Below are 15,753 nucleotides of genomic sequence, written 5' to 3' on the forward strand. Positions count from 1 at the left end.
CCGGTCTCAAGGGATCATGCTAGCCGCATACTTAGACGATTGGATCATTTGGGCGTCCAACGTCGACGAATGCCGGAGAGCGACAGCCATAGTAATCGGCTTTCTGGAATCACTGGGCTTTCAGATAAACAGGGAGAAATCCCGCCTAGTTCCGGAGAGTCGCTTTCAATGGTTAGGAATCCAGTGGGACCTCGGTACACACAGACTATCCCTTCCGCCGGTCAAGCGGAGAGAAATAGCGAAAGCAACCAGGCAATATCTCAAGAACAAGAAAGCTTCCCGTCGTACCCAAGAAAGAGTCTTAGGTTCTCTTCAGTTTGCTTCAGTGACGGATCTTCTTTTGAAATCCAAACTGAAGGATGTAAACAGGGTATGGCGGAGCCGAGCCAATGTCAGGTTCAGAGACAAAGTATCTCTGATTCCACCGATTCTGAAGAAGAGACTCCGGCCTTGGACGTCCGTCAAGAGTTTATCGAAGTCAGTGCCCCTTCAGTTCCCTCCGCCATCCCTAGTGATTCACACCGACGCTTCCCTAAGCAGGTGGGGAGGATACTCACAACACAAGAAGGTGCAAGGGACTTGGTCTACCATGTTCCGCCAGTTTCATATCAATGTTCTGGAAGCCATGGCAGTCTTTCTAACCCTGAAGAAACTGCGCCCGAACAATCGGATTCATATAAGATTGGTTCTCGACAGCGCAGTAGTAGTGCACTGTCTGAACAGAGGAGGTTCCAAGTCGAGTCGGATCAATCAAGTTATGATAGCAATATTTTCTCTAGCAAACAAACACCAGTGGCATCTGTCTGCTACCCACCTTGCAGGGGTCCGGAATGTCATTGCAGATTCCTGTCCAGGACAACTCCGTTGAGTCGGAATGGTCCCTGGACAAAACTTCCTTCAGGTGGATTTGCAACCAAGTTCCGGGTCTCCAAGTAGACCTCTTTGCAACAGAGTGCAACCACAAACTACCTTGCTATGTGGCTCCCAACCTGGACCCTCTAGCTCACTCCACAGATGCAATGTCCATAGATTGGAACAAGTGGAAAAGAATCTACCTCTTCCCCCCAGTAAACCTGTTATTGAAAGTCCTTCACAAACTCAGGACATTCAAGGGCCAAGTAGCCTTAGTAGCTCCAAATTGGCCGAAGAGCAACTGGTTTCCACTTCTTCTAGAACTGAAGCTTCGGTGTTTGAAAATTCCCAACCCGAAACTGACGCAAATAGTACAAACTCAGACTGTGTCAGCTTCCTCAAGAATTCAGAATGCCCTAGCTTTGTGGATTTCATGAAGTTTGCTGCTCAAAGGGATGCTAATATCGATCCTGTTAACACTTTGTTCCTAGAATCAGATAAAAGGGATTCCACTCTTAGACAATACGACTCAGCAGTTAAGAAATTGGCACTCTTTTTAAAAGAATCTGAAGCTACAGTAATGACCACTAACTTAGCCGTTTCATTTTTTAGGTCATTGTTTGAAAAAGGTCTGGCCCCTAGTACTATTACTACAGCAAAATCAGCCTTGAAAAAGATGTTTTTGCATGGGTTTAAGATTAACTTAACGGACTCTTATTTTTCGTCTATCCCTAAAGCCTGTGCTCGTTTGAGACCAGTAACCCGTCCACAGTCGGTTTCCTGGTTCTTAAATGATGTCCTTAAGTTAGCCTCAGAAATAGATAATCATAACTGTTCTTTCACTAACTTATTAAGGAAGACCTTATTTTTGATTAGTTTAGCTTCAGGTGCTCGAATTTCTGAACTGGCTGCCTTGTCTAGAGAACCCAATCATCTTGATTTCCTTCCATCAGGTGAAGTGTTACTAGCTCCTCACCCTAAGTTCCTAGCTAAAAATGAAGATCCTCAGGATAGATGGTCCCCCTGGAAGATCATCCCCCTCCCACAGGACCTGTCTTTATGCCCAGTCTTTACCCTGAAAGCCTTCTTAGACAGGACCTCACACATAACTTCAGGGCCTTTATTTGTAAGGGAAGGGGGAGGAACCATTTCTTTGAAAGCCATTAGACAACAGATCCTATATTTCATTAAACATGCAAACCCAGATTCAGTCCCAAAAGTGCATGACATCAGGGCAGTGGCCACCTCCACTAACTATTTTCATTATATGAATTTTGAGGATCTGTCAAAGTACACAGGGTGGAAATCCCCTGTAGTTTTTAAATGCCACTACCTGAAATCACTAGAAGCTCTCAAATTTTCTACAGTGGCGGCAGGGAACATAGTTCCCCCCCCCCAGTATGATTCTTTCCGTACTCAGTCACTCTCCTCCCTCCTACCTGCCTCATTTATTCCCCTTTGGTCATCTCCAGGTCAGGCATGCTTCACAGCCTTCTCCTGACCATGACATGAATTTATCCTACTCATTGTTTACTTCATTTACATGTATTGTTTTGTATTGTTTTGTGGAACACAGTTCCCTTGTACTAGTTTTAAGTATATGTTTAGTACTTAAGTCTGTAATTTTAAGTACTCTTCCAATTAGGATTTTGTATTCATGTATAATTATGTTATTTAAAACTAAGTATATTATGGTGTCATCATTATGTCTTAATGCCATTCTTACTATTAAGTTATTAAAACTCTTGCAGATGTTTAGTTTTATTACTTTCCTCTACAAATCTACTTTTGTTTCAGAATGGTATTTTGATTTCTCTGTTATTATTTCACCGGCTGACACAGGTCGAGAAACCCAGAAAAAGGATTTTGACAGAGGAAAAATCTATTTCTGGGGAGAGACCTGTGTCACCCGGTGACCCCTGTTTCCTCTTTTCCCCTGGCCAAATACCATTCCGGTGTGGGGTGCTAATGTGGAATGTGGGTGGCGCTGGCTTGTTTACAGTCCATGAGTGGTGCGGGGTAAGTAACGGCACCTCACTCTGTAGGACTTTTGACATTGGGAAGGTTTACAGGGCAGAGGCCTGTGATTGTGACAATCTAACCCTTTCTCATACACGACTCCATACCATGGAGCTCACCGGGGTAGTAACTCTGGCTTAGCTTTTAGCTTTTCTCTGGTATATTTAGCAATAGCTTTACCTTGAAATAAGTGCTGAAAGGTTATTTCACCGGGTGACACAGGTCTCTCCCCAGAAATAGATTTTTCCTCTGTCAAAATCCTTTTTTAATGCTTCAGGCCAGCCCTATGAGAGCTGTTAATCAGCTCAGTGGTCTGGTAATAATCAAGGGTTGTCAGACATAGGTCTGAACCCAAGGACGGTGTCTTGTTTAGCCTTGATGTCAGCATAGGTATAGACAAGTCATCTGCGCACTTGTATGGTACTCAGGAGGATGGAGTTTCTGTTTGTTTGGAATTATCCCGAATTTTATAACGAGATTCAGAACTGTCAGCCACATCAGTTTGCCCCTTTCTCATTATATTCACTGAAGGACTTTTTAGTAGTGACATTTACAGAATACAGCACAGGCATTCCCTGGTTATCGGCGGGGGTTCCTTTGAGGGCGTGATGATAACTGAAAATCACCAATAACCCAAAATTGGCGATTTTTGGGGCTTATCGGCGCCAAAAAACACTGATTTTCAGTTACCAGCGCCGATAAGCAGAAATCCGCGTTTTTCGGCGCTGATAAGCAGAAATCAGCGATTTTCGGCACTGAAAATTGCCAATTTTCATCGCTAGACAAGCCCCGTAAAACTGGATCGCCGTTAACCCGGGACTGCCTGTACTACTGAGTTCAGTTTGAGTGCTGCAGTACTATCTTGAAAAATCTCAACACCACAGATTTGTATGTTGACAACTCCTCGGTTAGTACTAAGCGAGTTAAGGAAGGAGTTTTTCGAGTACACTTACTCCAGGCTCTAAGTGGATTCACAGGCTTTCCCTCTTCCGGTGTGGAAGGAGCATTGCAACCCAGAGGAGAGCTCAGGATAACAGGGGCATCACCCAATACCTTACACTCAGTAGGAACCTGCTGGCTTTCAGGTACAGGGAGTCCCCGGTTATTGGCGGGGGTTCCGTTCCGACAGTGTGACGACAAGCAAAAATTGCCGATTTTCGGTTATTGGTGCAAATATGTGATTATCGGCGCCAACAAGCGGGAATCGGAGCACATCGGCGCTAGACAAGCCCCAAAAAACCAGATCACCAATAACCGAGCCCGCTGATAACCAGGGACTGCCTATATATTACTTTCGGATAGGTGATTGGGTATAATCACCTGCACATTGTTTTACCTGCAGAATGTTGCCCACTAGCCTTGGACACACTTTCCATGGACCAGTGGTGGCTGCACAATGAGTTGGATAGCGAGCCAAGCTCCCTTTGGGACAGATGGTACTGCGTTTAGGTATCCAGTTCGCAGGAGACGGATAAGTGACTGGTTCTCCTCCCTCTTTCTTTTTCTTCCTTCCTCTCCGGTAAATGGAGCGTCAGAGTACCATATGATATACAAGCTGGATGGACATGAGTGCACCAGTCTTTTCATTGGCAGTGAAGGGGAGAGGACAGACAACAAAGCAAGCTTGTTGATCGTATTTACTTGTTGTATATTTACTCTGTCCCTTCAATATGGGTTCTTACAGCCTAATTGAGTAATGGCGTACAGACCCTTTACTTAATGGTCCAGAAGTCAAGTATCTGCTGCATCTCGTATATACAGTACACTAGAGGTGCGGGGTCCCTTCCTTTGCTTCTAATGAACCAGGAAAGTAACACCCCAGTTGTGCGAACCTACCAGTCGGTTCAGAGATTACCCAGATTCCTCCCACCAATGGGTAAGTCTCCTATTTAAAAAATGAAGGCTTTTATTTGTGTAGGAACAAATAGAAAATTTTAAAAGTAAAATTTGTAAACATACAAACCTGAAGGTCTTGACATTAACAGCACATCATAGCCACCCCTCACTCTGGTACCTGGGCCAGAAAGCAAGTTGGAGTGCAGACTGACAGGTAGGAGGGGCTTCCCCCTGCCTGTTGGTAGTTGACCACCTTGTCAGTAAGTTTGAATGGCCATTCCAGCTTATGTTTGCAAGCTGAATTCTATGTAAACTTCATGTTTGCATGGTAGGAAAAATGCAAGTTACTTTTAAAATTTGCAATTTTACATTTAGTCCCATCTCACCATCTCGACTGCCCCTCTCAGTCCTTGCAGCCAAAGGACAAGTGAGTACAACAGTTGGTTTGTGAGGAATATTCCCCACTTACCCTCTATCTCCAACTGTTAACCACCTTGTTACCAGGTTTCAAGCAGTTTCTGGTTCATGCTGTAAGATACTCCTGTATAAAAGGCTCTGGTGAATATACATATGAAAAATACAAATTGCTATTCAAAATATATTTTAGACTGGTCTTGAAGTGTTTGGTTTGAAGTATGGATTGATTAAACTACTGTACAATAAAGAAAGGGATATTTAGTGGTTCAAGTTAGCACATGGTGACAAAAATGTGGAATAGTATTCTTTGGCAGGTTGTACGTTGAACTATTTGTTTATCTGTTTACAGGTTGGTTGAAAATGGATAGCAATGAACCAGATAGGGAACAAAGCCTCTGTATCCTAATGGCTCGTTTAAAGATGGAGAACCCCAACTTAGGGAGGAAAGAGATGCATTCAGCTGTGGTTGCAGAAGGACAAGAATGGGAAAAAATAACAGTTGAAGAGATAAGCAACATGTGGAGAAGGATGAAAAGAAGGAATGCCAAGAATAAGGAGAATACTTCTACAGCAGCAAACCAGAATGCAGAGTGTAATGGATATCCCAGTAGTGAAAATCCTTCATTGCAAGGGTCAGGTGCTCGTGCAAAGCAGGGAACCACCCAAAAATTAGACCAAGGTAATTCTAAGGTGGTCATGAAAACAGCACAGGGAAGGCAGCAACACGTACAAGATCATAAAGAGATAGATACGACTGAAGTCACAGCAGCTTTGAGAGGTTGTAGAGTTCTTAAAGCAGATGGCAATAAAAGTCCTGCATTGGAAAAGCAATTAAAATTTCTTGAAGAACATCCAGGTGTCAATTATGTAGTGTTCACTCCTCCAGATGAATATCATGACTGTGCGATTAAGCTGGTGGATGCCATGGGTGGGGTTTTCTTTTATGTCATGTGGAACCGTGTGGTTAGAGCTCCCTATGGAAGCAAAACAATTAAGAGAGAATTGTGGATGATTTATCAGCAACTGGAGGGAAATATGTTGCCAAAATATAGAAAAATATTGAGAAATCAGTTGCAGGAGGAGTTTGGCATTGATCCATTTGAAGGAAAGTAAACCCTGATGGTTGCTACTCCAGATTAATGTTACTGTAGACATATTTTTTCTAAGTAATTTTAAAGCTGTACTGTTGAATATTTTCTCCATGTTGGAACAGTTCTTCCATACTCCATTGTAAGTACAAAAGTCATAGAAGTGATTTATAGAACAGTGTTCTTGCAAAATGTTAACTACTTTAGTTTCAGAATACTTTGAAAGCTACAATGAAGCATTTGTAAGATAATTTTTGGGTGGATAAAGTTGTTATATTAGCATCCTTTCAGAGTAAATTTTCAATTTTTGTAGAATGAGTTTTTTGAAACCTGGAGATGAAGTTGATGTAAAATGATCAATTCTTCCAAAGCTATGACACAAAAGGTCTGTGTGAAATTTCACTGCTGGGATATTTCATGGGCTACCCCTTACACAGATCTCTCTTCATTACCAGCCTCACTTCATAAATCTCATCCAAGTAAGTGTTGGTCTTCCAGCTTATATGGTATCCACAGGAACCCAGCTGACAGTATCATTTACTCTTCTTCTGGGGTGGTTGGAAGGATATCAAAGCTATCTCTTTTCCCCTTCGCCATTATCTTCTCTACGCATGGAACTTCCAAAATTTCCCCTAAGGTATCATTTCTCTCTCCTAATATTTTCTTTTTAAAGTTTTATTCTCAAATCAACAAAATCTTTTGGATATGTACTTACATTTTCATACCATGATCTGTATTTGTGTAGTAGTACAGATGCACAAGAATAATTTATAATCTTTATAATCTTATTTCATATGCAATATCAGTGTACAGTATTTGATTTGCAAATCATATCCAGCCTGACCATTGTTTTATATGCCTTTTTCAGTCTTTCAGTGAATTTCGACTCATAAAAACCTAAATTGGACATCATTATTTCATATATTTGAGAGATTGTTTCATTAATACTTTCTCTGTTTAGTGTTATTTCATCCCCTTGAGCATACTCTTATCGTAATTTTTATTTTTCGTAGATCCATTTCATTTCCCACCTCAATTTTTGACGCATCTATGAAGCAAGCTCTGTAAATCTTTAAACCACCTCTTCCATGTCAAGCCATTTTTTCATCATGGAATCCCCAGAAAGGCATCAGCAAAGGTGTCATAAGGAGTTCCCTTTAGCACCCATTATTTACTGGAGACTCACTTGACAAGGCTCCAGCATAACTGCATCTGCTTCATGTGTAGATAATTTCAGTTAGCTTTACAATTTTATAAGAATCCATAGTGATGGAAGACCACCCAAAATATAGTCTGGATGCTATCAAATGTGTTCTTGTGATCAAAAGCCATCGGGAGCAGCTTTTCAAGTTCCATTCACTGCTACACTATGTCATAGTATAAATATTTTGTGTGCATCTCTTGCCTTTTACAAATCTGCTTGTTCATCCAAAAGCAGTTGATTAATTTCTTTATCTTGCTTATTATGAATGAGCATACAGTAGTAAATATTTCATCACAACTGACATATTTAAAATTCTGTTGAATACAGGGAGAAATTGATTACAGATACTGTATACTGTATTGAGAATTACTGCCTTTTAAGTAAAAAGCATAATGTACACATGAAAAATACAATACAAAGCAGATAACAAAGGACCTTATAATATGCTAGAACAGGTCACTATCAACCTTTGAAACTTGAAAAAACCACAAATTGGAAAACAAATATATTCAGAGGCACATGCAGTTTTGGAGCGTCATGCTCCCTCCTCAGTGTGGAAACATTAAAACCCAACCAGTTAGTTGGGTTTTAATGTTTCCACACTGAAGAGTGAGCATGACGCTCCAAAACTGTGTGTGCATCTGAATAAGGCAATCCCCGGTTTACGACAGTCTTGACCTACACTGTTCCAATAAAAAATATTCATAAAAAATCTGGTTCTGACATAACACCGAAAACCCGACGTTAAGGCGCTGTTCTGACACAACATCGAAGACCCGACGTTACAACACGGTTCCGACATAAACCCAAAAACCCAACATTACGGCGGTTCTGACATAAACCTGACATTACGCCACCAATTATTGTTCCAACATACGCCAAATTTTGACCTACAACAAACAATAGGAACGGATCTGTCATAATTCGGGGACAGCCTGCATATTTGTTCTCCAGTTTGTGGTTTTTTCAAGTTTGTCCTATTATATTGTTCTTAAAGGAGTGAAGTGGACAGTGGACAAAACCATGAATAGGGCTAGTCAAGGCAAGTCATATTAACTGGGTTTAAAACCTTTCAGAGGAGAAGCTGGTTAAAAATTGTAAGAATGTTACCATTCTCAATACTGTAATTGGTTTTCACATGCTACAAAAGAACAACACGGATGAATTGATCTTGTGATTTCACTGAATTACTTAAAATTCTTTAAAAGAAATTGTTTGGCTTAGAACCTATCAAAAACTAAGCCTCTGTGACCTGATGGCACAGCTGAAAATGGAGGACCCTGCACTGGGAGGAGGGAGATGTGTTCTGCTGTTGTTCCTCAGGGACCAGAGTAGAAGAAAAAAATCAGAGGAGATTAGAAACATATGAAGAAAGATGAGCAGAAGGAATGCAATGAATAATAAAATTATTGGTGAGGATAAGCAGAAAACATTGCCATGGGCATCCTAGCACAAAAAATCCTTCAGGGCAAAACTAATGAGCCTTGAAAAATGATGATAGTGGTCCAGATGCAGCCAGAAAAGTATTGTGTGAGGAAGAAATAGAAGCTGCAGTAGTGTTCATTGTAGTTTGTGTAAGAAGACACTGAAAACAGAAATTAATTGAAGTAGGATCTTGGAAAAACAATAACCATTTCCTCAGATGAAATAATTGTCACTAGTAATTTTCACTGAATGAAAATAATGACTGTGCTATTCACCTAACAGTTGGAAGATGCTCAAGCACAATAGTGTTTTCTTTATTTCTGATACTGTCTGCCCTTAAGACTAAGGCTAGCAACTCATTGTCACACTTATATTCCTCCAGATCTATGCCAGTTGATGGATCTACTTTTTTACTGTATAAATTAGTTATAGAAAATATATGATTAATGTAAATGTGTGTGTAGTGAGCAAGAGTGGAAGGAACCCTACCCCACACCTGGTAGAAGCCTGTTTGTTTCATTGACTGCTTTAGAGTTGTGATGTCACCTTTGCCGCATTGTGGTCCAGGAACTCTACTTCTTGTGAAGTTTTTATTTTCACATGGAGATATGAGAGCAAGAGTTCAGTGTTCACATATTTTTTCATGTTTCTTTCCATTTTTCAATTGTGTATGATTGTTATTTTTCATACTTAACAGACTTGTCCAAGTCGTATAAAAATCATAAAAATGTTTTGTACTTCCTGGGAAATCCAGTAGGTACAACAGGGTTATCGGACAGTAGACAGAGGCTTTCATGTTTGTGCCTGTGATGGGAGGAAGGGGAATGAATAAACCAACACACTCATGTTCACTGAAGCTTTCCTGGCTGCACCTGTGAGGGTGGATAGTGAACACACACACACTCACACACAGTCAACTCTTTTTCTCTTTGTGCATTATGTTAGGAAATACAGTAAACGCCCCCGATTCGCGTTCTCATGATTCGCAGACTCACGCATTCGCGGGTTTCTCTGTGGAACATATCTAGCCATTATTCGCAGAAAATTCGTCCATTCGCGGTACTTTTCACTGAGAAATATTCACTAATTACTGTATTTTCATATAATTTTCATGAATAAATGCACTTTTTGTGAAAAACTATTAAAATACTCGGGTATAAGCATTTTTACAGGGTTTTTCTTGTGTTTAAACTATCAAAATGAGCAGTTCTAAGTGTTTTTAGAGGGTTTTTTGAGTATACAGTATGTGCATGACATCATTTACCTACTCATTATCAATCATATCATTAATTTGTATATTTCACCTTCATTACAGCGCTGAATAACCCTGATAGGTCCCAGCACTTCGTCTTTAAGGCCTAAGTTTCATAATCAATCAATCAGTACAGGGTATACACACACATGCATCATGTTAGGATAAACTAAGCACTTACAATGTGTTCTTGACCTCCCCCCCTCTCTCTCTCTCTCTCTCTCTCTCTCTCTCTCTCTCTCTCTCTCTCTCTCTCTCTCTCTCTCTCTCTTTTCATAAAGGGGGTAATTATGTTTAGAAAGAAACTTTATTTTACTTATACTGTATGGGTTTTTTGTACAGTATACAGTATTTTACACATCTTGTAAGCATAAGTAGGTACAGGTTTATACACGTATTTTGTTCCTACACGTATACAAACCCTTGGTCTTTACATAGGGGATTTTACTTTCAGTGAAAGCTGGAGCCAGCTGTTTAACTTAAAACAAGATGGGTATTGGTAGTTGGCTACTGACGGAAGGGGAGGAATCCCCTCCTTCCAGTTCGCAAGATGCTGGCGTCGATTTCCTAGCCACGTCTTACAGGCCATGTGGGCTATTTTCAGAAGCTGGTGTCTTGGACTCAACATCTCTTCTTCTGAGACATCTGTGACCCAAATTGTGGATTTCCTTCTTTATCTGAGGAGATCTAGGAATCTCTCATCTTCCACCATTAAGGGGTATCAAGCTGTGTTTAGCTCCGTGTTTAAACACGGGTCCTGAATCTTGCGTCAATGGTACTGTGCCCAGCGCAAGGGCACTCGTTTATGCTTTACCAGTGATCAGGCCTATCCTCCACTGCAAAGCTCCCACTTAAGTAGAGGCGACCCATGGCTCAACCTCCACGCCACTACAGGTTAAGATGAGCACCAACCAGAGGCAGTATTCACCTGCAGTAGCTCTCTTACCATGTAAGGAAACGACAAGCATTGTTTCAATGCTAGTAATTCTTTTATTTAAAAGTCATTACCATGCCTTAATGTTTTGGAATGGAATATGTCCACGTATTCCACCCCCATTCAATGTGGGATTCAGCCCTGTAATTACTTGGTAAGTTACTTATTTAAAAATATTTTCATAACAAAATTAAGTTTCATATATACTTCCTTCCAAGTAATTACAGAATGAGAACCCGCACTCCTCCCCTCTCATGGACATAAGGCACAAACAGAATGAGGTTGTCTGCTGAGTCATTTCTAGTACCCCCCCATAGTGGGCGGGGCTTATGTTTATTTTTTGTTTTAAATAATGGTTTACTAATTTTCAAATATTAATATTCTCTCTCTCTCTCTCTCTCTCTCTCTCTCTCTCTCTCTCTCTCTCTCTCTCTCTCTCTCTCTCTCTCTCTCGTAGAATGTGAGAGATGGATAGATAGACAGAAAGGGAGCTATTGGCTGGAAGGATTAGTAGTAGTGATCACACAGTAGGGTAAGTTATCTCAATGATGATTGGCTTGTAGGCTTGTAGCAGACTATTGGTTGGACAGAAAAGAACCACCAGTCACAGAGTAGGATAACAGTTCTGCTAGTTGCTCTGATTGGCTTGTAGCTCCGATGCTTTGTGTGGGAGTTTCCCCTCTTTTATTAGGATTGATTTTAGTTTGTTTACTGATACTGCATATTCTTATAACCTAGTTTTGTGAATTAATCTTTACTTACTTTTGTGTACATACTGTCACTAGTGTATTAAATATTTTTGGAATGTGCATATGTATGTTTGCTCTCTCTCTCTCTCTCTCTCTCTCTCTCTCTCTCTCTCTCTCTCTCTCTCTCTCTCTCTCTCTCTCTCTCTCTCTCTCTCTCTCAGGGGTAACTTTATTAGTTTCACACTTAGCTGTGAGCCCCATATTTTTTGTGAGCCATCTATTTTTAAGGGGTAATAATGTAAGATGACTTTGAAATTATATTAATGCATTTTAGGATAATAGTTGAAGGTATAATTTTGTTTGAACTATTAAAATAAGCAGTTACAAGCACTTTAATTGAAGGTATACTGTACTCAGTTCTCTCTCTCTCAGGGGTAACTTTATTAGCTTCACACGTAGCTGTAAGCCATATATTTTAAGGGTAATGCTGTAAGATGACTTTGAAATGATATTAAGTCTTTTAGGATAATAGTGTAAGGTATAATTTTGTTTGAACTATTAAAATTAGCAGTCAAAAGTATTTTAGTTTAAGATATACTGTTCTCTCTCTCTCTCTCTCTCTCTCTCTCTCTCTCTCTCTCTCTCTCTCTCTCTCTCTCTCTCTCTCTCTCTCTCATGGCGACAGCTATTCTGTAGAAGGGTTGGAAGGAGCCAGTCACACAGCAGAGTACCAGTTTTCCTTGATGCTGATTGCCTTGAAATAGGCAGTTACATATAAGCATTTTTAGAGGAGGGGGGTTCCAATATGTCACGGATTTTTGGTATTCACCGTATTCATGGGTGGTTGTGGTCCCTAACCCCCACGAATAAGGGGGGTCAACTATAACTATCTTGTGCAAGAGGATGTGACAGGTTCCTTAGATATTCCCATGGGAATAGAAGCTCTCCTTGGACAGAGGAAAGAATCGAAGGCTTCTATTGGACTGCCTTGTTCTAATCATGTGGAATATATCCTTAATCATGTAAAGTCTATCATCTCTGGATGGGACAATTCCTTGCATTCTTGCAGAACATTCAAGTTTCTTCCTACTCCTGTCCCTCACCATAGACTTTCTACACTACTCCTAATGTTGCACTTCTACGTTGACAGTTAGATGCAGATGTGGCTCCATTGGCTCCCAGAGTCCTTACACCAGATTCAGGCAGAAAGTCCTTCCTTCACCTCTCAGGAAGCTGCCTCTTTGGAGTCGTCTGCCTCTTCTGCCTTCCAAGCAGTTTCTTGGTTAGACTTGTGGTCGACGGCAGTGGCCAAGATTTCATCTTCTGCTCTTGGTGTTTCTGAAGATAATCATTCATACCTTAGGCTTTTGCAGTTTGGAGGTAAAGCCATTTTGTATCTGGCTCATCTAACCGCGACTATTTGGGTGAATATTTTGCTCAAGGGAAGGGATGTCACACTTACCAAGGTCTCTAGATTCATTAGTTCAGATCTGTGTTAGCCCTGGGAAATGGTGACATCCTCAACACTTTATCTCTTTTCCCTAAAGATTAGTTGGACTTTGCCATAAATAGGCAGTGAGCTGATAATAATGATCAGCTGCTTCATCAAGCCATATCTGGTACCTCAAAGCCCAGATCCTTGGCTCCCCCCAAGAAAACTGCAGTTACCTCTTCAACCAGCAGGTCTGGGTAGGCTCCTATTGCAGCAGCCAGCAAGAGTTCCCAGCAGCGTCCCTTTCAGTCCCATTCCTCTGAGCTGGCAATATAGAGGGATGAAGAAATTTATTTTTATTTAGCATTTCCCAACGTTTTGTGAGAAAGAGAGAGAGAGAGAGAGAGAGTGTAATTGTCGTTGTGAGTGGTTCGGTTGTTGGAGTTGGTTTTACGGCTGTCTCTCTGTCTGTCGGTCTGTCGGGAGTTTTTCGTTTTTTGGGGAAGTTTGGGCAGTTGAGGTCCAACCTTGAAAGTGAACGGGTAGTTTGTCTGTTTTTTTGGGACCATATTGATGGTGCATGTGTCTCTTTTTTTTTCGTTCGTTGTTGGTGGAGGGTTTGTTTGAAATTTTGTTTTTGTGGTTTCTGTGTGCTGTGATTGGCGACCGTGGACCTTTACCCATCTCCAGCAACCGAAGATCAGGGTGAGTGTTGTTTTGTTTGTGGGTTAGAATTCCGCCACATAATATTTGGCGCCCAACGTGGGGCAGCTGGTATTGCAGCTGCAAGTGAGATTGGTGGCTGGTAGTGTGACTGAAGAGAAGGATGGAAGAGGAACTGGTAAGGTTGAGAGAGGAGAATACGTGGTTGAGGGGTGAGAATGAGAGATTGAGGAGTCAGTTGGAGGAGGTGGAGGGAATGCTAAGAAGTGCAAAAGAAGAAATGAAAGGGGAGATGAAAGAGTCAGAAGAGAGGATGGATAAAAAGTTGGAGGGAATGATGAAAAGTGTGGAAGAAATGATGAAAGGTATGTTCAAGGGTGTTTTTGGAGAAGGGGCTGTTGGAGGCAAGTTCTCTGGAACGTGTGAAGGGGCAAGAGAGAAAGAAAAGGAGGAAGAAGTGAATGGAAGCGTGAGTGATGAAAGTGATATGGGAATAGGAAGTAAGAAACGAGGGAATGAGAGGCAGGGTAAGGAAAAGGGGAATGAAAAGCAAGGGAAGGAACAGAGGGAAAGTAAGGATAAGTCAGGGGAAGGGAAAGGGAAAGGAAACTGGTAAGAAGGGTAAGGAAGTGGGAAAGGCAGGAAAGGGAGAGGGTGAAGGCAGTAGTGATAGTGAGGTGGATGGAGGTGAGTGGATAAAAGTGGATAAAAAGAGGGGGAAGAAGAGTGTAATGAGTAAGATGAATGTAAGTGCAGAAGTGGACTCTTTGTATTCGGAAGAGGGTATGAAAGGACAGAGCGAAAGTAGCGAAAGTGAGAGTGAAAGTGAGAAAGAAGTGAGAAAGGCTATGTATGTGAGGGAGGTACCCGGTGTGAAAGGTATAATGAGTATGGAAGTAGGGATGTGCATGATTTCTTTAGGGAGTATGAAAGGTTTTGTCAGGATAAATGGGGAGAGGAAGAGAGTGTGGGCACGAGAATTAGGAGAATATTTGACTGGGTTTTTGCTTGATATGTATAGGGTTATTATGAGTGTGGGAGATGTTGAGTATGACAAGGTGAAAGCTAGACTAGTTGAGCAAGCGAGGCGTATGAAAGCGAGTGTTAAGTATAAGAGGAAGAATGAATTTGATGAGGCAAGAATGAAAGCTGGGAAACCTTGTCACTGTATGCTTGTAGGCTGGAGACGTTGGCAAGGAAGAAGTTTGGGGATGATGGGATAGATGAATGTAAGGAGTTAGTACGGAAGTTGTTAGGGACAGTGCCAGATGGAGTTAGTGAATTTGTGAACTTGAAGCGGAAGGAGAAGAAAAGATGGACGAATGAAAGGTTGACTTGGGGAGAAATTTTGGAAATTGTAGAAGATTATGAGCTTGACAGGGTTATAAAGAGAGCAGAAGTGTAAGTGTAAGGGCTGGGGTAGATGAGAGAGTACCAGAGTTCGGAAGCTTTAGGGATGCAGTGTTGAGGGCCCAATGAGAATGGCCGATAGTGTAATAGATAGGAGTGTAAGAGCAAGTAATGTGGAGGTGCCAGTGAGGATGAATGATGGGTTTGTAAAGGGAACAACGGGTTGGACGGGTTAGGGATAGTAGTGTACAAAGGGGAAGGTCGGTGAGTGGAAGTCGAGCGAAGTGTTTTAGATGTGGAAAGGAAGGACATACAAAGAATGAGTGTAGGTGGGCTTTAGGAGCGTGTTTTGGTGTGGGCAATCGGGACATTTGGTAAGGAGTGTACGAAAGATAGGGGTTAAATGCTACAGGTGCGGACAGGTGGGTCATATTGCTAATGGTTGTAGGGGGTATCCAGTGAATGTAATATGTGGCAACTTTGGTAAGAATGGGCATTATGCGAGAATGTGTTCAGAACCGAGAGCGAAGTGTGTCGAATGTGGAATGGAAGGGCATGTATCAAGTGTATGTAGACGAAAGAGGGTGACTGT

The 15,753-nt window shown here is 41.4% G+C and overlaps 1 protein-coding gene across 2 annotated transcripts in view; it reads left to right on the forward strand.

The window, feature by feature from the left end:
- The window catches only part of LOC136831369 (uncharacterized), a 41,223-nt gene extending 34,696 nt beyond the window's left edge, over positions 1-6,527 (forward strand). For both annotated transcript variants that reach the window (XM_067091695.1, XM_067091696.1), the window contains exon 2: positions 5,474-6,527. In XM_067091695.1, coding sequence (XP_066947796.1) covers positions 5,485-6,237 — 753 coding nt within the window. In that variant the 5' untranslated portion in view covers positions 5,474-5,484 and the 3' untranslated portion in view covers positions 6,238-6,527. The remainder of the gene's footprint in view (positions 1-5,473) is intronic.
- Positions 6,528-15,753: the final 9,226 nt, after the last annotated feature.

This window comes from Macrobrachium rosenbergii, chromosome 48 (genome assembly GCF_040412425.1).
Source record: "Macrobrachium rosenbergii isolate ZJJX-2024 chromosome 48, ASM4041242v1, whole genome shotgun sequence".
In the NCBI taxonomy this organism is placed as follows: Eukaryota; Metazoa; Arthropoda; class Malacostraca; order Decapoda; family Palaemonidae; genus Macrobrachium; species Macrobrachium rosenbergii.